This window comes from Oncorhynchus kisutch, linkage group LG4, assembly GCF_002021735.2.
Source record: "Oncorhynchus kisutch isolate 150728-3 linkage group LG4, Okis_V2, whole genome shotgun sequence".
NCBI lineage: Eukaryota > Metazoa > Chordata > Actinopteri > Salmoniformes > Salmonidae > Oncorhynchus > Oncorhynchus kisutch.
Genome location: NC_034177.2, coordinates 75,234,113 through 75,258,211, shown reverse-complemented (window position 1 = coordinate 75,258,211; position 24,099 = coordinate 75,234,113). Strand labels below are relative to the sequence as shown.

At 43.1% G+C, this 24,099-nt stretch overlaps 2 protein-coding genes across 10 annotated transcripts in view; both read left to right on the top strand.

Moving 5' to 3' along the window:
* Positions 1-12,909, top strand: LOC109889997 (monocarboxylate transporter 9). 7 transcript variants are annotated; one of them, XM_020481936.2, is made up of 7 exons: positions 1-424; positions 2,331-2,376; positions 2,560-2,784; positions 4,762-4,905; positions 9,889-9,984; positions 10,382-11,245; positions 11,526-12,909. In XM_020481936.2, the coding sequence occupies exons 2-7, from the start codon at positions 2,331-2,333 to the stop codon at positions 11,708-11,710; spliced, it is 1,560 nt and encodes a 519-aa protein (XP_020337525.1). In that variant the 5' UTR covers positions 1-424; the 3' UTR covers positions 11,711-12,909. The 7 variants fall into 7 exon arrangements, with proteins under 7 accessions (XP_020337525.1, XP_031679498.1, XP_020337524.1 ...); XM_031823638.1 differs by having other exon boundaries at positions 2,144-2,376; XM_020481935.2 differs by having other exon boundaries at positions 1-429.
* A 1,078-nt stretch (positions 12,910-13,987) lies between these two features.
* Positions 13,988-24,099, top strand: part of LOC109889994 (protein FAM13A) — a 58,004-nt gene continuing 47,892 nt past the window's right edge. For 2 of the 3 annotated variants that reach the window (XM_020481927.2, XM_020481926.2), the window contains exons 1-4: positions 13,988-14,223; positions 16,032-16,215; positions 16,430-16,636; positions 19,190-19,370. In XM_020481927.2, the coding sequence (XP_020337516.2) occupies positions 14,194-14,223; positions 16,032-16,215; positions 16,430-16,636; positions 19,190-19,370 (602 nt within the window). In that variant the 5' untranslated portion in view covers positions 13,988-14,193. Of the gene's footprint in view, positions 14,224-16,031; positions 16,216-16,429; positions 16,637-19,189; positions 19,371-24,099 lie in introns of those variants that run through there. The other variant, XM_031823636.1, reaches the window with a different exon arrangement.

Here is a 24,099-nt window from a genome sequence, read left to right as displayed (position 1 = left end):
ATGAATTGATAGGGCTTCTCAGTTGTGTGTACTCTGTGGCAGTGGGGAGCAGTGCGCATTGTTCTTTATAGCTTCACACAGTCGCGCATGATGAAGAGGCAGCAGAGTTCCTCAACGTAGGTAGCGGGCGTATAAAGCCCGACCAGCAAAAACAGCTTTAAACCGGTTTGTTCTCCGGCAAATAAACCATATAAAACGGATACTATGAGCGTAGAGCTTCTGGCACCCGGGTCTGCTCACATCTCAGATATAGCCTTGCGGAAGCTCGGCATCTGATGTCTGTTAATGAAAAAATATATATATTTAGATTCTATACAAATAGTTATTATAGGGAGACCATCCTTCATGGCAACTCCCTGTAGGCGAACGCGCACTTATCCTGCAGTTGCCTTTTGTTGTGCATGTGGCTGTTGTTGATGTTAAGGTAAGGTAAGTCGCATGTATTTCCTCTTGTTAATAAAATAACAATAGGCTACTATATCACAACATTATAGCATAGCAGGCCTGTGGCTATATACAGCGTTATATATTTTGTTGGCTATGTGTAATGGGTGACGAATATCAGTGTAGTTCCTTTGTTGCAGATGCTGATAAAACCCATATTGTTTCATAAAGAAAAATAGGTAGCTACACTACATGTGTATATATGGACACCTGATCATCGAACGTCTCATTCCAAAATCATGGGCATTAAAATTGACTTTGTCCCCGCTTTGCTGTAATAACAGCCTCCACTCTTCTGGGAAGGCATTCCACTAAATGTTGGAAAATTGCTGTGAGGACTTGCTTCCATTCAGCCACAAGAGCATTAGAGCATTAGAGGTGCCCGACACTGATGTTGGGTGATTATGCCTGGCTCGCAGTCGGCATTCCAATTCATCCCAAAGGTGTTCGATAGAGTTGAGGTCAGGGCTCTGTGCAGTCAAGTTCTTCCACACTGATCTCAATAAACCATTTCTGGGCATTGTCATGCTGAAACAGGAAAGGGCCTTCCCCAAACTTTGCCACAAAGTTGGAGGCACATAATTGTCTAGCATGTAATTGTATGCTGTCGGTTAAGATTTCCCTTCACTGGAACTAAGGGGCCTAGCCCGAACCATGAAAAACAGCCCCAGACCATTTTTCCTCCTCCACCAAACTTTACAGTTGGCACTATGCATTGGGGCATGTGGTGTTCTCCTGGCATCCGCCAAAAGCCAGATTCGTCGGTCAGACTGCCAGATGGTGAGCTTTACACCACTCCAGCCGACACTTGGGATTGCACATGGGGATCTTAGGCTTGTGTGTGGCTGCTTGGCCAAGGAATCCCATTTCAAGAAGCTCCCGAACAGTTCTCGACTTTACGTCCGTCCCCTCGCCCCGACCTGGGCGCGAACCAGGGACGCTCTGCACACGTCAACAGTCACCCTCGAAGCATCGTTACCCATCGCTCCACAAAAGCCATGGCCCTTTCAGAGCAAGGGGAACCACTACTTCAAGGTCTCAGAGCAAGTGACGTCACCGATTGAAATGCTATTTAGCGCGCACCACCGCTAACTAGCTAGCCGTTTCACATCCGTTACAGTTGCACCCAGAGGCTGTTTGGAACTTGGTAGTGAGTGTTGCAACCAAGGATAGACAATTTTTACGTGCTATTCACTTCAGCACTAGGCTGTCCCGTTCTGTGAGCTTGTGTGGCCTACCACTTCGCGACTGAGTCATTGTTACTTCTAGACGTTTCCACTTCACTATAACAGCACTTACAGTTGACCGGGGCAGCTCTAGCAGGGTAGAAATTTGACGAACTGACTTGTTGGAAAGGTGGCATCCTATGATGGTGCAACGTTGAAAGTCACTGAGCTCTTCAGTAAGGCCATTCTACTTCCAATGTTTGGTGATTGCATGGCTGTGTACTCAATTTTATACACCTGTAAGCAACAGGCGTGGCTGAAATAGCCAAATCAACTAATTTGAAGGGGTGTCCACATACATTTGTGTATATAGTCTATGTGTAGATGGCACGGTGTTCCTCAATATAATGGTGTTTAGCCTACCCGCAAATTGATAGATGTACTACTTTTGCTTTTAAAAACTAATAGGTAGAAGAGGGGATGCTGCAGTAGTGCTCATATGAATGGTGATTTTTATTTCTTATTCTTGTTAGCACTGGAAAGCGTGGGCCTCTAAAAGTTCAGTGTTTTGTACCAGAACTGAGGGGAGATAGACAAAAGGCAGGTTCAAGTAGAAGGTAGGCAGTCCAGATGCCAAACTCCCCGCCTTCAAGGTGTGGTCTTTGTGATGGCACAACATGGTCAGAGCAGGATGAGAAGGTTGCACTCTGTTTTAAACAGATGACCTCCCTGGTAGACCAGACAAGAGCAGCATCAACATCAAGACGTGAGTGTTTATTTGGCATTTATCTACGACTTTAGAAAGTAGCTTAGGACATTTATCATTTGTCTCCAAACTTGCTTGTGATTTCTTTTGTCTGTAGTCTCATGCATTTAGTAAATTGCAATGTTTCATTGCTTGTCCATTCCACCTGTGCTTTTAACACTTTTTCCCCCTTTTTTCCCCCAGGAACCCTCCCTGTTGACAGCATGAGTCTTCCGAGCTCAAAGAATGTGCTGGATGGAGGTTGGGGATGGGTCATTGTTGTGGCCTGCTTCGTGGCCCAGTTCCTGGCCTACGGCTCCCCCCAGTCCGTGGGCGTCCTGTACCCGGAGTGGCTCCACGCCTTCCAGGAGGGGAAAGGCATGACAGCCTGGGTTGGCTCCCTGGTCTCTGGAGTGGGACTCATAGCCAGTTAGTATTCTTCAAACACCTTAGTTTATTTATTTAGACACTGTATGGGTATAGGCTAATGCTCCCATCCAAAGACAGGGAATACCTTCAGAGCTCACTGTTCTGTGACTTTACCCATAATGCCACCATCGTTGTATGAGTTTATAGATATGGTGTTTTAGTTAGTTGATTTTTATAGAATTTTTTACATTTTTAATTGTAGCATGTATTCAACTCAGCATCAGAACATCTCTTCAAGCTTTCCATGTTGATTTGCTTGGCGTGGCTTTGAATTGATATGCTAAACATCATGTCAGTAGTTAGACCTGAATTGACTTATCAATGCACTTTACAGTTGCAGCTACATTGTCTTGAAATTAGTCTCACCTGGTATGCATGTCTGACATCTGTTGTATAATTAAAAAGCAACTGAAGGCAATAAATAACTCTCCTGGTAGTTAACTGACTATAAACACATACAACGATGGTAGCATTATAGGTAAAGTCACAGACCAGTTATCTTGCCAAGTAATCTCATTTGGAGGTCAGAGACGGGAAAATACATATTTTGCCTGGGACATATCAACAGATGTGAAAGTGCAGTGCTGACTTTGTCTGACTTGTCCTAAGTAGATGAAGGGAACCGTGCAATATGGATGCACTTTGTGGTGCTCTTAACACTAAGTTGTGCTTATTGATTTCATCATCTACAAGTCAGCACGGCCATACCTGCAGGAGGAGCACTTAGGGGAGAGCGAGGGAGAGATTCACTGATTCAAGTTGGTTTGAATTATTTTGGCAAAACATGATCAGAGATGGGATATTATGGTCTTGGTTCCCCGCCAGGCTAAGCCTCCCTTCATGTTGTCACTTTTTCAAAGAGGTCAGGTAAAAGTCATGACTATACTGATGGCTCCCAGTACACGTGTGGGGCTTGACAGCTGAGCTATGCAGCCTTAAACCATGGGCTGTTTTAATTGGTGGTGAAATGGAAAGGAGGGGGAGAGAGGGTTCAATAGGACACCCTCGGGTTTTCAGTCGTCTGACTAGGAATTCAATATGTCTCCGCACAACAAATAGTTTGACTCTGCTGAATCAAGTTGTCAATTTTAATGTGCATAAGACACAAGGACCTATACAAACAGTGCAGTGTATAGCTTTGGAAGCTAATCGGATTGGGCTGTATTTGACTTGGCATGATGCTAGGGAAACATAGCAGTCTTTAATAAATTGGCAGCAGATAATAACACCTTCCAAAGCTTGGCCCAAGTCCTCACTTCTGTCCACTGAAGGATCCAATTTGTCCTAACCAGACCTCTATTTCCCTTGTTTGAAATACACAGCCAGACCTTTTTACTGTCCCCCCTAAAAGGTCCATCAATCAGGATAGAAGTGGTCCCATTTGCCATAAATAGATATATTTCTGTAACTCTGTGCTTTTAAATTTGTTATGCTGTGAGGATGATGAATGAGCATCAAACGCTGTCCTTTTCGCTGACCCGTAACCTCTGCTCAGGTGTCTAATAACTAGCTAGTGCTGCATTTAGGCTTCAGGGGAAATGTGAGGAGAACAAGTGGAGTCACAAACCTAAACCTAGAGGCTAAAGAGCACAGATGAACACTCTGTCCTAAATAGGAAACCATAAAAAAGTGACAATTATAATGTCAAAATAATATTGGGGCAGAAAAGGAGACCATGTCACAAGGTTAGTGTTGATACAGTACATCATGTTTTCCTGCCACATGTACAGTTCACCTTTACTGGCATCACTTTCCTTTTGGTTAGTTTATTATTGTTTAGGAACTTCATCTTGCTGACACCACATGGATCCTGAAAGCACCATATTAATTCCATCTTATGTCTTTGTTTGTGTCATCACTGTGTCATGCTCCTCCCTAAGTCTCTGCGCTTATTCAGCAACGTACACTCAACTCTTCCACACACACACACACACACAATTAATTCACACTTCCTCTCTGTCCTGTGTTCTTCCCCAGGTCCGGTCTGCAGTGCCTGTGTGGATAACTTTGGGGCGCGCCCTGTGACCATCTTCAGTGGGGTCATGGTGGCAGGGGGCCTGATGCTCAGTGCCTTCGCCCCTAACGTCCAGTTCCTCATCTTCTCTTACGGGATCGTCGTCGGTAAGTGAGAACCTTATGGTGATCTTTTACTGCTGAAGCAGATCTGCGGTTTGTATGGCCCACTATTAGATATAGCTAGGTATTAGCTAGGTAGGCACTTGTTGTTTGCCTATTAAAATTGAACTTCAGTTCATGAAAAGAAATAGCTAGCCAGCTACTAAACCCTGTTGCCCAAAGCTAAAGTTATAAGCAGCCAGCTAGCTTCATGAGGCTCAACCAGACTGGGTTGGGTTGTGAAGCAAGCCACAATAAGAATTAGCCACAAGTGGTTTGCCTTCAAAATAAAAGTATGTCATCGACAGTGACTCAGATGAATACAAATAGGATAATTTTGCCATAATTGAATAGATCATGCTAAAAGAGGTTGGAATGTTATATAAAATCAACAAAAGACAATAATTTGTTAATTTGACAAAAATCTGTTGAAATCACAATGTACTAGACGATGTACTAGACTTTAGAATTGCATTGGGGGCATACTTATTTCATTTTACAGCCTTAACTATGGATTGTGGATCAATGACATGGAGTGTCAGTCTACTCAGTGACACCCAGAGAACATTAGCATTGTAGCTCTTATTGTGGGACTGAAACAACTGTGAATTGCGCCACATTTATTGTCAACCTATGTGTATTGAACACTATTCCAGAGGAAAAAAATTCTGCGTGGATGTTTTGGTGTATGATAACTCTAAGGAGGACGTTGTGAAAAAATATCTTGGGTATTGAGTAGACTGATACCCCGTTTCATTGTTCCCCAATCCATAGGTAAGCTGTACAGTGCAATATGAATGTCAATACATACAATAGGCTGACTGGAGGTGATTTCACACATTCACAGTCCCGTGATAAGAGCTACAATGCTAATAATTACGTAAACTCTAAACAGTTGTGTTCTGTGGGTGTCACTGAGTAGACTGATACCCCATTTCATTGCTTCACATTCCAACCTTGTTTACCATGATCTAGTCTAAATATGGCATGATATTTTTATTTTGAAGGCAAATTCCACTATTGTGCTGATGATGTAGAGTACAGTATATACGTATGCATATGAGATGAATAATGTAGGGTAAGTAACATTATATAAGGTAGCATTGTTTAAAGTGGCTAGTGATATATTTACATCATTTCCCATCAATTCTCATTATTAAAGTGGCTGGAGTTGAGTCATTGTCAGTGTGTTGGCAGCAGGCACTCAATGTTAGTGGTGGCTGTTTAACAGTCTGATGGCCTTGAGATAGAAGCTGTTTTTCAGTCTCTCGGTCCCAGCTTTGATGCACCTGTACTGACCTCGCCTTCTGGATGATAGCGGGGTGAACAGGCAGTGGCTCGGGTGGTTGATGTCCTTGATGATCTTTATGGCCTTCCTGTAACATCGGGTGGTGTAGGTGTCCTGGAGGGCAAGTAGTTTGCCCACGGTGATGCGTTGTGCAGACCTCACTGACCCTCTGGAGAGCCTTACGGTTGAGGGCGGAGCAGTTTCCGTACCAGGCGGTGATACAGCCTGCCAGGATGCTCTCGATTGTGCATCTGTAGAAGTTTGTGAGTGCTTTTGGTGACAAGCTGAATTTCTTCAGCCTCCTGAGGTTGAAGAGGCGCTGCTGCGCCTCCTGAGGTTGAAGAGGCGCTGCTGCGCCTTCTTCACGATGCTGTCTGTGTGAGTGGACCAATTCAGTTTGTCTGTGATGTGTATGCCGAGGAACTTAAAACTTGCTACCCTCTCCACTACTGTTCCATCGATGTGGATAGGGGGGTGTTCCCTCTGCTGTTTCCTGAAGTCCACAATCATCTCCTTAGTTTTGTTGACGTTGAGTGTGAGGTTATTTTCCTGACACCACACTCCGAGGGCCCTCACCTCCTCCCTGTAGGCCGTCTCGTCATTGTTGGTAATCAAGCCTACCACTGTTGTGTCGTCCGCAAACTTGATGATTGAGTTGGAGGTGTGCGTGGCCACGCAGTCGTGGGTGAACAGGGAGTACAGGAGAGGGCTCAGAACGCACCCTTGTGGGGCCCCAGTGTTGAGGATCAGCGGGGAGGAGATGTTGTTGCCTACCCTCACCACCTGGGGGCGGCCCGTCAGGAAGTCCAGTACCCAGTTGCACAGGGCGGGGTCGAGACCCAGGGTCTCGAGCTTGATGACGAGCTTGGAGGGTACTATGGTGTTGAATGCCGAGCTGTAGTCGATGAACAGCATTCTCACATGGGTATTCCTCTTGTCCAGATGGGTTAGGGCAGTGTGCAGTGTGGTTGAGATTGCATCGTCTGTGGACCTATTTGGGCGGTAAGCAAATTGGAGTGGGTCTAGGGTGTCAGGTAGGGTGGAGGTGATATGGGCCTTGACTAGTCTCTCAAAGCACTTCATGGTGACGGATGTGAGTGCTACGGGGCGGTAGTCGTTTAGCTCAGTTACCTTAGCTTTCTTGGGAACAGGAACAATGGTGGCCCTCTTGAAGCATGTGGGAACAGCAGACTGGTATAGGGATTGATTGAATATGTCCGTAAACACACCGGCCATCTGGTCTGCGCATGCTCTGAGGGCGCGGCTGGGGATGCCGTCTGGGCCTGCAGCCTTGCGAGGGTTAACGCGTTTAAATGTCTTACTCACCTCGGCTGCAGTGAAGGAGAGACCGCATGTTTTCGTTGCAGGCCGTGTCAGTGGCACTGTATTGTCCTCAAAGCGGGCAAAAAAGTTATTTAGTCTGCCTGGGAGCAAGACATCCTGGTCCGTGACTGGGCTAGATTTCTTCCTGTAGTCCGTGATTGACTGTAGACCCTGCCACATGCCTCTTGTGTCTGAGCCGTTGATTTGAGATGCTACTTTGTCTCTGTACTGACACTTAGCTTGTTTGATAGCCTTGCGGAGGCTGTTTGTATTCGGTCATGTTACCAGACACCTTGCCCTGATTAAAAGCAGTGGTTCGCGCTTTCAGTTTCACACGAATGCTGCCATCAATCCACGGTTTCTGGTTAGGGAATGTTTTAATCGTTGCTATGTGAACGACATCTTCAACGCACGTTCTAATGAACTCGCACACCGAATCAGCGTATTCGTCAATGTTGTTATCTGACGCAATACGAAACATCTCCCAGTCCACGTGATGGAAGCAGTCTTGGAGTGTGGAGTCAGCTTGGTCGGACCAGCGTTGGACAGACCTCAGCGTGGGAGCCTCTTGTTTTAGTTTCTGTCTGTAGGCAGGGATCAACAAAATGGAGTCTGTCTGTTTGTTTCTGTCGGCGCGATGCGTGGAGAAACACGTTGGCTGCACCGCCTCGGATAGCGTCTCTCCAGTGAGCCATGTTTCCGTGAAGCAAAGAACGTTACAGTCTCTGATGTCCCTCTGGAATGCTACCCTTGCTCGGATTTCATCAACCATGTTGTCAAGAGACTGGACATTGGCAAGAAGAATGCTAGGGAGTGGTGCACGGTGTGCCCGTCTCCGGAGTCTGACCAGAAGACCGCCTCGTTTCCCTCTTTTTCGGAGTTGTTTTTTTGGGTCGCTGCATGGGATCCACTCCGTTGTCCTGTTTGTAAGGCAGAACACAGGATTCCGTCGCGAAAAACATATTCTTGGTCGTACTGATGGTGAGTTGACGCTGATCTTATATTCAGTAGTTCTTCTTGACTGTATGTAATGAAACCTAAGATGACCTGGGGTACTAATGTAAGAAATAATACGTAAAAGAACAAAAAACTGCATAGTTTCCTAGGAACGCGAAGCGAGGCGGCCATCTCTGTCGGCACCGGAAACATGAACTGAAGTTCAATTTCAATAGGCGAACAACAAGTGGCTACCTAGCTAATACTCACAAGGATTCCTAAATCATTGCTAAGAATAATGACAAATGACTGCAGTTTCTACTGTTCATTATTTTCAGGCTGGTTGTATTTATGCTAGCTAGGTACCAAGCTAAAGCTAGCTAGCTACCCCAGAAGTTGCGGTCCAGCACAACATTCTACAGTAGAACTGTGTTATTTGACATGTCAAATAGTGTTATTTGACATGTATGTTTTTTGACATGCAAAGAACCAAACTGTGTTCCATAGGAGTGAACTGTTTATAACTCACCATTACATGTAAATATTACACAATAACCCGTCTTTCACTGATAGATAAGACAACTTCCTCAAAGATAAGAATTGACACATAAAGAAGAATTAAGTTGGAGCTGTAAGTGAATAGGTTCATGCCTATGCTCAAGCACACAAGCACTGAAGGTATGTGTAGAACAGAGGGGGCTGGTGGGGGAGGACGGGCTCATTGTAATGTCTGGAATGGCATACATGGAACTGAGTGGTTTCCATATGTTTGATTTGTTTGCTACTGTTCCATTAATCCCATTCCAGCCATTACAATGAGCCTGCCCTACTATTGTTCCTCCCACCAGCCTCCTCTGGTGTTGAATGAGGGTATATGTAGGATGTATTCAGAGATATAAAACAAGGCAGAGTCAGATTCCCAGATGCCTCTGGTGCACCCCAAATAGTTTGACGGCCCCATTACAGCCCCTTATCTAACACCCAGTGACAACTGTTCAATGCTGATGGGATAGAGCCCAATAGACTGCCACTGTCAACACTGCCTGTGGCATTGACCTGAGAGCGAGGCCATGCATATTTGAAGAAAGGCGTCTATTTTCAGACCGTAAGGCTCAGTCCCCACCCCCCACCCTCATCATCCTTTGTGGATCAAATTACCAGAGTCTCTTGAGGTGATTTTACACTAGACAAAAATTCTTTGTGTTGTGAATAATATGTAACGACATTATCAGAGAGCAACAGATTTTCAACATGGTGAATTTATTACAGTACATGACCTAGATGGCCTTAGTCAGAGTTTTACATTTTAAGGTACACAGTTTACTGTGCAAGGCTTTGTTCAGAACGTTAAATATATTCTTCATTGTGGTTAAGGTAATGTATCTAAATGCTCCTCTACAATGTGCTAATAAAATTACCTCTGCTGTTTTTGTTGTCCGCAGGTCTTGGCTGCGGTCTTGTCTATGCTGCCACATTGACCATCACCTGTCAGTACTTTGACAAGAGACGTGGCCTCGCCCTCGGCATAGTCACCACAGGTACCTCAGCCCCCCTCTGCGCTTACTGGGTTCACAGCAAGTCTCCATGCTCAGTTCTTTCTTGTTTCAGAAGATGGAAGTCTTGGAATGCCAAGGTAAACATTCTAGTCTAAAAACAGTGCAGCCTTGTGGTTAGGGAAGTGGACTGGTGACAAGGAGAACACTGGTAATACAATGCTGTTCTGGGGCATTCTATTTTTGTCCCTTTGAGGAACACACATTCACATCTGAAGTGAAATTGGCTTAGGGAATATCCAGCAGTATCAATGGAGAACAGGGAGGGTAGCTTTAGGCAAAGATGTGCCACTAAGCAAAGATTTTATTGAATTAATATAAATGTATTTCTAATGGATTATTCTGGAATGCCAACACTAAATCATTCCTTTCTTTCATTTAGGCACAAGTGTGGGAGGGTTCCTCTATGCCACAGCTCAGAATGAACTGATTCTTCTCTTTGATCTGGATGGCTGCCTGCTGATCATCGGGGCCTTGGCCCTCAACCTCATGGCCTGTGCTGGCTTCATGAGGCCTCTGAACATGCCTGCCTACTACCTCAAACAAAAGGCTGCTCTGGAGCGCACAGAGGAGCAGCTCTTTGAGAACCCGCCTGCTGACGACTTCAAGACTACACCAGGCACCGGCGAGAGAACCTTGACGGTCAAGGGTCTCCTGATCATCATTGACGCCAAAGACATCACCATCACCACAACTAGTAAAAAAGGGGGCTTCATGGCAGGTTCAGCCATTGTGAAAATTATCAAGGAGAAGCGTCAGGCCTACTCAAAGTACATGCACTCCACAGCTGACTTCCTGCAAGACAGAAACTTCATGGCCCTCTGCATCGCCATCTTCCTGTTTAGCCTGGGAGCCTTCCCTCCAGTCCTCTTCATGGAGGACGTGGCCATGAGTGAGGGCCTCATCGACGAGGTCAGCATCATCCCCCTGGTCTCCATTGTAGCAGTCACTGCCGGCATGGGCAAGCTGACCCTGGGCATACTAGCAGACGTGAGGTGGATCAACAGTCTGTTCCTGTACGCCTTCACCCTGCTGGGGACTGGGGCGGCCCTTCTCCTCATCCCTATCTCCAAGAGCTATGTAGGCCTGCAGATCCTCTCAGCTGTGGTGGGCTTCTTCTCTGGGAACTGGTCCCTAACATCATACATCACCACCAAGATCGTGGGGCTGGACAAACTGACCCAGGCCCATGGGATCCTCATGTTCTTCGGTGGATTCGGGATCGTGCTCGGGCCCCCTGTTGTTGGTAAGAAAGATCCCACTTCTGACACCTTTGGTCAACATCATTGCGGAGTGTGTGTGGTCCTGATTTAGTTTTTAGTTTAGAGATGGTACAGGTTCATATTCATGCTTTTACAGAGATTCACTCTGCCATATGTCAAAACATTTTACAGATTGTCATCTTAATGTGTGAGTGAGAATGTTGAACTCAAGATGTTTGCCTTTAGCTAGTCTTTAGCTGACTCATGCTTTGTCGAGATATTTTGTTTCTAATTCAATTTTATTTTATTTTTTTCCTGTTCAAGGGTGTTTTTTTGACTGGACCCAGTCCTATGACCTGGCCTTTTACTTCAGTGGAGGCTCTGTGCTCCTGGGTGGGGTCACACTCTTTCTCTGTGCTCTGCCCCATTGGGACAAAAAGAAGGCTGATATCGACAGGTTCGACATTCAGTACACCAGCAACTGTGACAAAGTTGCCTCTGTAGCCTGAACACCAACTTTCACATCAACCTTGCTCTCCAGTGTTCCCAGGAATCTTTGCTGATAAATGTTATACCCTTCAAGAGGTTGTTGAGAAGTATTCCTAGTGCCAGATTTCACATACCTGAGAAGAGTATTGAAGAAGATTAGGCCTTTTCTATACATCTTTAGTGTTTTTAAGACTTCTTGCATTATACTACAGAATTTTGAAAGATCCCTATGTTGAACATTTTAATTACGGTCTCATTTTAAGAGGCCTATTCAACAAAATGTTTTTTAAACAAATGAATACAATAGATTATGTTTACTTAGAATGAATGCTGTTTTTTTTACATTTCCGGATCTTCACTGGGCTCAAATGGAAAATACTTGTGTACTTTGCCTGTGTGAATTTACCAGGTATTTCCTCTAGGGAAAAATACAGGGTTTGGGGAAAAAAACAAGGGAATGTACTCTTTAAAAAAAAAAATTCTAGCCGAACAAACTGTTTGTTTCTATCTTACCAAAGCACCAGGATGGTGGATGCCTGTCAACACGTTATGCCTGATGAATACAAGCCTTGCTTTTAAAGGATAGATAGATCTTGATTTTAAATTCATTGGCATTGTACTGTATTTTACTTGTACTGTCCAAACGTGTTTGTTTGAGTTCGGGAGGTACTGAACACCTCATTTTGTCTTGACCTGACTAAGAACTTGCTGAAGAATATGCTGTGCAAATACCAGAGACTGTACTGGAAAAAAGCCCAGTTCCTCTAATGCATGCTGGTTCTGTGTGGCATGACCGGTTTCCTGCATTTGTTCAGCAGATTGGTTAAAGGCTTGTTTTTCTGTCTTTGTTTTTTGTTTTTTAACAGCACTATATTTTGTAGTTATGATTTTATATTTTTAAGGAATTGAATGATTGTGATTCCTGCTTTGTTAGTCACTTGAACATCTGATTATTGTATGTAAACAGCACCACAATATATAATAATATTGTTTTATTCTCAGTCAAGCGTCTTTGTAGAAGTATTTACAGGGTATAAAATACAAAATATCTGTGATCCAAAAAGGCTAGAAACAGTAGAGCTGTCACTTTTTATATGATGTTGGACCACTTTCTTATTATTTTTTTAATGTCAGTGTTACAGATTTATGTTTGCAATATTTCTCTTCTATTTTGTTATTTTCAACAAAAGTGCCAATAAAATGAAATTCAATATTGTGATTCTGGATTGGTTTTAAATGCTGTCTGACTAACATAAACTAGGATTCACTGAAGACCTCTCTTGACTTCAGCACACGTGGTGAACATTTTGGCGAGGGAGCACTACTTGGAAAGTTTTACATAATTCAGTAATTTGGCAGTACACCATCCTCCCACTAAAAAACATTGCATCATCTCAGTGGAACTGAAAAAATATATAAATGCAACAATTTTAAAGATTTTACTGAGTTCCAGTTCATATAAGGAAATCAGTAAATTGAAATAAATTCATTAGGCCCTAATCTACATGACTGGGAATACAGATATGCATCTGTTGGTCACATTCATACAAAAAAAGGTAGGGGAGTGGATAAAAAAACAGCCAGTATCTGGTGTGACCACCATTTGCCTCATGCGGCACGACATCTACTTCGCATAGAGTTGATCAGGCTGTTGATTGTGGAATGTTGTCCCACTCCTTTTCAATGGCTGTGTGAATTTGCTGGATATTGGCAGGAACTGGAACGCTGTTGTACACTTTGATCCAGAGCATCCCAAACATGCTCAATGGGTGACATGTCTGTGAGTATGCAGGCCTCCCTTAAAACTTGAGACATCTGTGACATTGTGCTGTGACAACACTGCACATTTTAGAGTGGCCTTTAATTGTCCTCAGCACAAGGTGAACCAGTGTAATGATCATGCTGTTTAATCAGCTTCTTCATATGCTACACTTGTCAGGTGGATTATCTTGGCAAAGGAAAAATGCTCACTAATCGGGATGTGAACAAATTTGTGCACAAAATGTAAGAGAAATAAGCTTTTTGTGTGTATGGACATTTTCTGGAATCTTTCATTTCAGCTCATGAAACATGGGACCAACACTTTACATATTGCATTAATATTTTTTCTCATTGTATATTTGGCCACATGGTAGCAGAAAATAAAATAAAACAGGTAGTATGCACATGCATGGACGCCCATAATGCCACTACCATGTTACAGTTCTGAGGAAATTACCCGCATTCTGACTGGGGCGGGAAATTGAATGCACCCTCTGCGGAATCTCCATAGTTACAATACGTGTCACATGACACAAACATGTAAACAGAGAATACTAGCCAAGGCCTACAGTAAAATATTTCTTATTTATTTTGCTGTCAGTGTAAAGCTAGGTATAGTTCTTCATATCTGTAAATATACACACGTGTGTGGGCGATGGATTATTATTTTTTTGCCTCAAATATCAAACTTTCCGATAGATGTCGGGAGGAAGAACATTCCAATTAATAAAATCGACTTGAGATGGGAGCAAGCGCCTCGATATCTCTCTGTGTAAGTTTGAGTAATTTCTTATTTTACAAGTCCTACAGTGCAATTCAGTATTGGATATAGCTTGTTAGTGAATAAAAAACAGGCAAGCGAAAACTGAATTGTCAGTGAATGCACCAGCCAAATTGGGAATTCTCAGTCAGCTAACGTATATCATCTGTTTTACAGGAAATACATTAAACGTTACGTAACGTCAGACAATTTTCCCATTTGAGCAGACACTTTGTTCCTCAATTTGTCTCTTAATTGTGTAGGCTTAATGTTAATTAAGGGCATGTTAAGCAGTAACCCAGAGAGATTACACTTTAGCATGGCTTTCAATGGCTTGAATAAAGGATAAAACCATTTTGAATTCAATCACTTTTTGACAGCATCCCTTTTGATTGAAATAAAACTTTCCATACACGTTTGCCTACGGAAAAAAAAGTGGTCAGAAAGGGAATTTTTGGGCCTGAATGCCAAACATTCAGGAGATAAAGGTGCTCAAAGTTGAACCATTTTACATACAAACATACCATGAGACATCCATGTCTTACTCGCTGGAAAAGATAAACAGTTGAGTTTGAAATAATTTAAAAGTTTACGAACAAGGTTGTCAAACTATTGCATCATTTATTCAATTATTATAATTTTTTAATAAAAGTATGACTTTTTTTAACCATAAAGCTGCAATATGTCACTTTTGGGGCTACCCGATCAAATTCACATAGACATTTCAGTTCTATATATGTCATTCTCGTTTTATGTGCGCTGTTTGTATGCTTCCCGTTCTTACGTTTTGTTTTTGCATCTTCTACTTTTGGTTTTGTACAACTTCAAACCGCTGAATATGCAATATTTTGGTTATTGAAAATATATTTCTCAGCGGTTTAGATGGTACAATGATTATCTACACTATACTTGCTTGTTTTGTCACATAAACTGAAATAGGCAAACTATTATAATTTTAGCAACCAGGAAATGGTGGAGCGATTTCTCATAGTGCATCTTTAACATCAATTATCTAAAAACGGGTAAACTTTCATATTCGCATATGTTGTAACTTAGACCCTACTTTACATCATATGAGGTTTTCGTGTTGTGCCCGAAATTGGTTGACACAACATGCTCTTGAATAAGGGTGGGTGTCATTTCAATCACAGAAATAAAATTCATAGAATGGACCTATCCCTTCAGACCCATACAATTTAACTGGTCACCATTGGATCTCCAACCATCTTTGTGGTACCATTTGAAAGTAGACATTTTTATTTTATTCCCATTTTAGTAAATGTGTCAGACAAAACTTGACACCCACCCTGTATTCAAGAGCATGTTGTGTCTCAAAGATTGCCTTGCACAAAACAAAAACCTCAGATGATGTAGAATAGAGTCTAAGATACAACATATGTAAATATGAAGAAAAAAAAACATCTGAGTTTATGCGTTTTCAAGTAATTAACATTTAAGGTTAACATTTTTATCTGAATTTGATTTATCATTTTTTTATTTAAGAAATTATACAAATAGTTTGACAACCCTGTTTGTAAGATTTTAAATTATATAAATCTCAACCTTTTATCTTTTCCAGTGAGGAAGACATGAATGTCTCATGGTATGGTAGGGTTTATGTCAAAAAGTGATTGAATTCAAATGGATTTACCCAAAATTAAAAATGAGGAGTTGCAATTGTGGATAGGCCTGTGGGATACCTGACTCTTATACTGTGTTGACGACTCCATCCAGTTGCCTCTTATCCTAAGCCTTAGGAAATAATGATAAGAAGGACAAAAATGCCTACAGCTTAAAGTTTTGGTGTCTTTTCAATGCAGAGCGACTCATCTGCTGTGAGAATTCGGAAGCACAATGCGAAGATCAGCCCTGAGCCGACTGTTCCAGGCCCTGACACCAGTCCTGTCTTTGGGGTAACCCTTGAGAGGCTGAGGGAAGATGGACAGCTTGTTTGTGGAGTGCCCCACATGCTGCGACACATGGTGGATTTCCTGTACAGAAATGGTAAGGCATCACACTGACACGCACGTGCACACACACACACACACACACACACACACACACACACACACACACACACACACACACACACACACACACACACACACACACACACACACACACACACACACACACACACACACACACACACACACACACACACACACACACACACACACATACTTTGTTCACAGTCCATCCCCTGCCCTTACTCCAGGTGTGCAGCAGAGGGGTCTGTTCCGTCTGTCTGGCTCTGTGGTAAGGACCAGGCAGCTGAGGCTGATGTGGGACAGGGGAGAGAGAATGGATCTGGTGGAGGAGGATGTCTCAATTGTGGCCTCCCTGCTCAAGCTCTTCTTCAGGGAGCTGCCCAGCCCCATCATACCAGAGCCTCAGCGCAAGGACCTGGTTCTCAGCCTCACAGGTGTGGCGATTGACCCTTCGCTAGGGCCCGCCTCAGAATTTGGGGCAACCAATCGCAGCGATCCAATAGAGCTCGCCAGCTTGTAGTCCTAAAAAATGGAAATGTATTAGCATTTTCTACTTCTGGTTCTTTCAGCCATTCATATGGATGAATTGAATGGGCAAAGAATGGGGTTTTGGGATAAACACTGAAAATAAGGTTAACACAACCTTTTATACATTTTGTTCTCTGAGATACGATCAGACAGTTAACATAAACTTTATGAATTATGAAGCCTTTTTGTGCTCTATGTGCTTGTTTTGATTACATAAATGCTTCAAAATTCACAGAAAGTGATGTTAGCTGGTGAAAATGATCTCATAAAACAAAAAGTATAAGATCTCCTAAACCTATGTTTACCACATACCTTATTTTCAGGATTTATCCAAAAACCCTCCAAAAACCACACCTCTATGGATAGTAACTGTTGTCGAGTCCGACATCTCGGACAAGCTCACTTTTTAAAAGCATGGAGGCAAATAAATCAAATCAAATCAAATCAAATGTTATTTGTCACATACACATGGTTAGCAGATGTTAATGCGAGTGTAGCGAAATGCTTGTGCTTCTAGTTCCGACAATGCAGTAATAACGAACAAGTAATCTAACTAACAATTCAAAAAAAAAAAAAACTACTGTCTTATACACAGTGTAAGGGGATAAGGAATATGTACATAAGGATATATGAATGAGTGATGGTACAGAGCAGCATAGGCAAGATACAGTAGATGATATCGAGTACAGTATATACATATGAGATGAGTATGTAAACAAAGTGGCATAGTTAAAGTGGCTAGTGATACATGTATTACATAAGGATGCAGTCGATGATATAGAGTCCAGTATATACGTATGCATATGAGATGAATAATGTAGGGTAAGTAACATTATATAAGGTAGCATTGTTTAAAGTGGCTAGTGATATATTTACATCATTTTCCATCAATTCCCATTATTAAAGTGGCTGGAGTTGAGTCAGTGTCATTGACAGTGTGTTGGCAGCAGCCACTCAATGTTAGTGGTGGCTGTTTAACAGTCTGATGGCCTTGAGATAGAAGCTGTTTTTCAGTCTCTCGGTCCCAGCTTTGATGCACCTGTACTGACCTCGCCTTCTGGATGACAGCGGGGTGAACAGGCAGTGGCTCGGGTGGTTGATGTCCTTGATGATCTTTATGGCCTTCCTGTAGCATCGGGTGGTGTAGGTGTCCTGGAGGGCAGGTAGTTTGCCCCCGGTGATGCGTTGTGCAGACCTCACTACCCTCTGGAGAGCCTTACGGTTGAGGGCGGAGCAGTTGCCATACCAGGCGGAAAATAGAGCCCCAGAGTGGGGGTGTCATAATACCCATAAAACCTAGCGGTCAAACAGGGAAATGGTTCCAATCGTTTTTTTCCACCACTAATTTTTCCCATAGGGGATTTTAGAAACACTTAAAATAAGGGCTGTGTTTCGTGTAGGCTTACCCTGGCGTAAGCCTACACGAATCGCAGATTGTTAATCTATCACAGTCTGACTTTTAGTCCCCACAAACATTCTTCCCACCGTTCTCTGCAAATTTTGCTTTATGATGTGGGTAAAAGATCTCACCAAAGTGCACCACTTGTTTACGTGCGGTTCAAACAATACTCTGAAAATAAGTAAATTGGTATTTCCAAAGATTAAGCCTAGATTTTCTACAGAATGATGCTATTGATGTTGGTGCTATCAAATTGTATTTGTCACATGTGCCGAATAGAACAGTGTAATGCTTACTTACAAGCCCTTAACCAACAATGCAGTTTTAAGAACATAAAAATAAAAAAATTAAGGAAAAAGTAAGTTAAGAAAAACAAATAATTAATAACAATAGCGGTGCTATATACAGGGAGTACCGGTACGGAGTCAGTGTGTCAATGTGCGGAGGCGCCGGTGTTGAGGTAATTGAGATAATTATGTACATGCAGGTAGGGTTGTTAAAGTGGCTATGCATAGATAATAACTAGAAGCTGTTTAGAAGCCTCTTGGACCTAGAATTGGCGCTCTGGTACCACATTCCGTGCGGTAGCAGAGAGAACAGTCTATGACTAGGGTGGCTGGAGTCTTTGATGATTTTTAGGGCCTTCCTCTGACACCGCCTGGTATAGAGGTCCTAGATGGCAGGAAGCTTGGGCCCGGTGATGTACTGGGCCGTACGCACTACCCTCTGTAGTGCCTTGCGGTCGGAGGCCGAGCAGTTGCCATACCAGGCAGTTATGCAACCCGTCAGGATGCTCTCGATGGTGCAGCTGTAAAATATTTTGAGGATCTGAGGACCCATGCCAAATCTTTTCAGTCTCCTGAGGGGGAATAGGTTTTGTCATGCCCTCTTCACAACTGTCTTGGTGTGCTTGGACCATGTTAGTTTGTTGTTGATGTGGACGCTAAGGAACTTGAAGCTCTCAACCTGCTCCACTACAGCCCCGTCGATGAGAAGGTATTGAATTTTGATATGAAGTGTTGTTAATGTTCATGTCAAGATTTTATTTTATTTTCTCTAGAATGTAAGAATGAGGCAGAGTTGAACGCGGCTCTGAAAGAGAAACTCAGCAGCCTACCTGTCGACAACCACAGCATCCTGTCTTACCTCCTCCACTTCCTGTCAAGGGTGGCCTCTCACAGCCAATCAAATCACATGCCAGTGGAGAACCTGGCCACAGTCTTTGGACCCTGTATATTCCAGTGAGTCATTGCAAATAGCAACCCTATTCATCTCATCACAGATCACTCCAGAGACATTTTCATGGCATAGAATTTAGGCAAACATTACAAGGGGGAAATGATCGGTCATAATTGCTAGTTGTCTTAATAAAAGAGACTAAAACATTATTCCACTGTATTCAATTGGTTAGTGACCTACACAACTGTAGTCCTAGTTTAGGTTAACATTAGTTTATAACAATTAAACATGACTTGCAGTTCCAATCCTCACAGATTAAATCAAAGTTTATTGTGTTTACACAGTTTTGCAGATGTTTATTGCAGGTGCAGGTGCAAAATGCTTATGGTTCTAGTGCCAACAATGCAACAATATCTAGCACTACAATTACAATACACACATAATCCAATAGTAAAAAAAATTACAAGAAATTAAGACATATCATAACAGTTGCACAATTAGGAGCTGGAAAGGGTGGAGGGGAGTTGACACAATTGAGGAAATGGGTGTGGAGTGGGGCAATAGAGCAGGACAAGCAGTGGCCGACAGAAGTTATTGTACAGCTGTAGTTAACCAGTTTACAGAGCTCTGTAAATAATCTCATGGACAAAAATATTGGTCCCTGAGCGAATACTCTTTTAACAAAGATAAATGCAAAAGAAGTTTATTGTAGCTATATGTTTGCTGCATCTTTCTAATGGCAATTTGTCCCACCGTTCAGCTGCAAACTGCTCAAATTCTTCAATGTTTGAGTGGTGCCTTCCACCAACTGCTGTTTTCAGATCTTGCCATAGGTTTGTGATGGTATTCAAGTCTGGACTCATCGCTGGCCACTCCAGAACAGTCCAGTGTTTATTCTTGTATCATTCCTGGGTACGTTTTATGTGTGTTTGGGTTGTTGTCCTGCTGAAAGACTAACAACCTTCAACAGAGACCCAGTTTTTGGACACTGAGTTGAAAACTGCACTCCAAAACACCTGCTACCGTCATTTTATGATGTCTTGCACATTCAAGGCCCCCAGTGCCAGACGGAGCAAAGCAACCCCACAGCATTATCAAACCTCCCCCATGTTTGATTGTTCTTTTCTTTGAATGCTTAATTTGGTCATTGGTAAACATAGGACAACCCCACTGCTGAGACACAAGAAGCCCTATTGAACTTTGCAAAAACACACCTAAACAAGCATTAAATCCTGGGGAAATGTTCTGTGGACCAATTAAACAAAATGAGCTCTTTTTGGCAGTACAGATCAGTGATATGTTTACAGATTACCAAATTAAACATTCAATCAAAATAACACCCTCCCTACAATCAAACATAGGAGAGGTTCAATAACAGAGTGATGAGTCCAGATCCCATCAAAAAACTATGACGAAATCTGGAAACAGTAGTTGGTGGAAGGCACCACACAGCATTGAAGAATTTAAGAAGAGTTGGCCAAACTGCCAGTAGAAAGGTGCAGCAAGCTAATTTTTTTACATTTATTTTTTTATCATTGCCAAAGGCTGTTTAACTAAGTATTAGCTCCAGGGCGGCAATAATTTTGTCATTGCCATTTGTTAGAATTTTCTTCATTAACATTGTAAACTTAAGCCCCCCCCACCCCCCCAGAAAAAAAATTGGTTCTGCAATGTTGATAATCCAATAACGACATGTTCAATTTCCAATTATTTTAGAAGAAACATAATTGTTTAAGACAAGTGCAATGGTGCCAATATACAGTATTTAGCTGCAACTGTTATGGCAGTCAGCACCCCCTATCCCCCCACTCTCCTCTCACTCCTCTCCTACGTCTGTCTGAGTACTGGAAATAAGAGTGAAGTGTCTGGCCTGCAGAGTTTGTTGTACATTTTGGGATGCAAGAGAAAATGACAACAGATTGAAGTAGGGAGGGGATAGGAGGAGTATGAAGTCCCGGTCCGGATGTCCTGCGCTTTCAGCCCGCCAGGGCAAGACTGGTAAGAAAAGGCAGAAAAGAGAGAGAGAAGGAGAAAGATAGAAAGAAAAGCAGCAGCAGCAACAAGGGTATTCCCATTTAGCATCCCACCGCTTCACCCCCCCATACTTTCACATTTTCCAGTCACACACTCAGGGTTTAAAAACCCTCTTGTCCCCCATACTTGGCACATGTGCTTGTACCTCATGTTCTTGGCTTACCTCCTCTTTAACTGTCACGCTGTAATCTGGCCCTTTCAAAAGGGCTGGTACCACCCCCTTTGCGCTCACACAACATTCGTCTCTTGTTGCTTATACATCTGTTATGTAACTGGCATGACATTATAGTCATGACGTGTACCTGCTTCGGTTCCGCACAAACAAACTCTATACACCTGTCGTGACGTTGTATTAGTTAATGTGGCAACTGTTGCTCATCGAATGATTATACGTTTCTAATTACGTGATTAACTGAATCAAGCAATTATTAACTCATTAACCTGGGGCACCATGGGAAATCGATTTTTTATTGAGTTTCCTATTTCCAAAATTAACTCAAAGAATATCAGAATATCGATTTTACAACAGCCGCTAATTAACCAGTTGCCTCTATCAGTCTCATCTGATCGTCTTATATAGCCTTTGAATCTGCACGGACCCGGGTCCCACTAATGAATTCGTACCACACCAATCTTGATTGAATATTTATTTACAAAAAACTAAAATGATGATAAAATATACACAGACAAAACACATTATAGGCTATTGATTAGAATTTAGTATAACGGGCCAACACATTATGTTGGCGTGTTACCCACAATGGGAATTTCAGAAGAGAGAGAAAAAGTACACAAGAGAAATATATATTTGAGTGAATTTGTCAGCTATGCTATTCTAACCCTTGCCTCAAACTGCCGCTCTCATGGGTCAGAATATATAATGATGTAATTACGTGGGAGGTGATCTCTGGGGATTCTCTGGGTGGACCGTTCCGTTGTTCGATGACGCACTTCTCCTGCGCAACTCGTTGCTCGTCCTCCCGGTATCCGTGTCCTTTGTGGCTTAGGAGTCTGTTACCTCACCCCTTTCTCTGGAAGGGGTCTTCTGAGGACAGACAGCTCTGTAGCTCAGAGCTCACAGCATAGGAATGAAACCCTTTAGATACCACGATTCGATGGGAGATGGAGGCTAGGTGGTTCGACTTGAATTCACCCGCTTAGACACAGCTACTCATCCGTAGCTTGGGTAGAAAAGGATTTCTTTGTCCTCAAACTTGTGTTGCGTTCTGGGTTGTTTGACTTTTCAGACCCTGCTGCAGCTGGGGTCACGTAGTCTTCTCGTAAATTCTATACTCACAGGTTTTATACCCTTGGGTCAGAAGTGGGCGTAACCGCCTTTAGGGCAATTCTCTGGGCGTACCAAGTTAATGAGGCAAGGCTAGATTTGGTCCATTTCATTGAGGTGATGTGACCAAGTCTCACTTCTCATGAGAACGTTGTCCACGTAGATTATCGTCCCCCTAGAGGCTGCGTCTGGCATTGCCTTGTGCAGGAAGATGTTGAACTCTGAGGGGGAGTTCGCATACCCGAATATTCAACAATTGAACGTGAAGAGCTTGTTCGAGAAAGAAAAAGCCAACTTGTGTTGGTCACGAGGGTCGACTGTCATGGTCCAAAAACCATTAGCCACGTCGACGGTGGAGAAGTACTTGGCGTTTGCCACCTTTGGCAACTCTTGGTCGAGCTGTGTCATTGGCCAACGAGACAACGGAACCAGTTTGTTGAGTTATCTATAGTCAACAGTAAGACGCCATTTACCCATTGGTTTTAGAACGGGCCACACGGGAGCGCTGTACGTACTGTTACATTCCCTGATTATCCATTTAGCTAATAAGGAATCGATAATCTATTGTACCGCTGCGTATGCTGCGAGCGGGATTTTGTATTGTCTAACAAATGTAGGAGTTGCTCCGGGTGGTGTAGGAATACGCACCACATGGATACCCGTAACCCCGCAATCCAGTGAGTCTGTTGACCAGATCTCACAGTGTTTGTTAAACAATTCTCTCAACTGATGGCGTTCAGTGTCATTGACAAGAGCATCAGCCTCTGACAGTAGTTGTATTACCTGTGCATGGAAACCAGGATATGGTTCGGTGACATTGTACAGGTCTTTATCGGGTGGTGATTGCATGTCACCTTTGGGAGAGTCATCGGTTGTTACCTCACAAGAGTGTACTTCGCATGCAGGAGGAGACGCGATATCATCCTCCGTGACGATAGAGTATATTAACGGGTTGCTGTCAGAATCGACATCCAGCCTGAACGTAGATGTGTCGTCGAGTGGCAATACGGGAGTTAGTGCGATTGCTTTTGACTGACAAGTAAACAGCGTGCCTCCCTCTCCATCTAGGTCAAGGGAGGACGGAATAGGCCCAATCACCGGAACAACCAGTTCAAAATCATGGAAGGAGTAATCGATCAATGTTCCTAGCTGAGTGTGCCGAGAAATGGAAATATCCGCTTGAGTCAGATTTTGTACCAGGAGGTAAGTGGATCTAGCGGTTAGTTCCAACAGCGGGTTGCCATTGATAGTTAGCCCCAAGTCAAATAGTTGGGGAGAGGGTTGGAAGAACGCAGTGGTGCCTTCCATCCGGTATCTGGGCACCAGGTTCAGTCTTACAGAAACCTCTGTGGTTCTTGCCGGAATCAACATAGCGGACTCAGTTATCACCTTGCAAGCTTCAGGAATAGTCTGCCCGGATGCCATTCGCACCGGGTTGAAAGACAAGGCATGTTGGTTTGGCTGCGCCAAAG

Coding starts and splice junctions, on each gene's coding strand:
- LOC109889997 (XM_031823638.1), top strand. CDS start 2,241: ATGCCAAACTCCCCGCCTTCAAGGTGTGGTCTTTGTGATGGCACAACA. Junction 4,906..9,888: donor CTCTTACGGGATCGTCGTCG/GTAAGTGAGAAC, acceptor TGTTGTCCGCAG/GTCTTGGCTGCGGTCTTGTC. Junction 11,246..11,525: donor GCTCGGGCCCCCTGTTGTTG/GTAAGAAAGATC, acceptor TTCCTGTTCAAG/GGTGTTTTTTTGACTGGACC.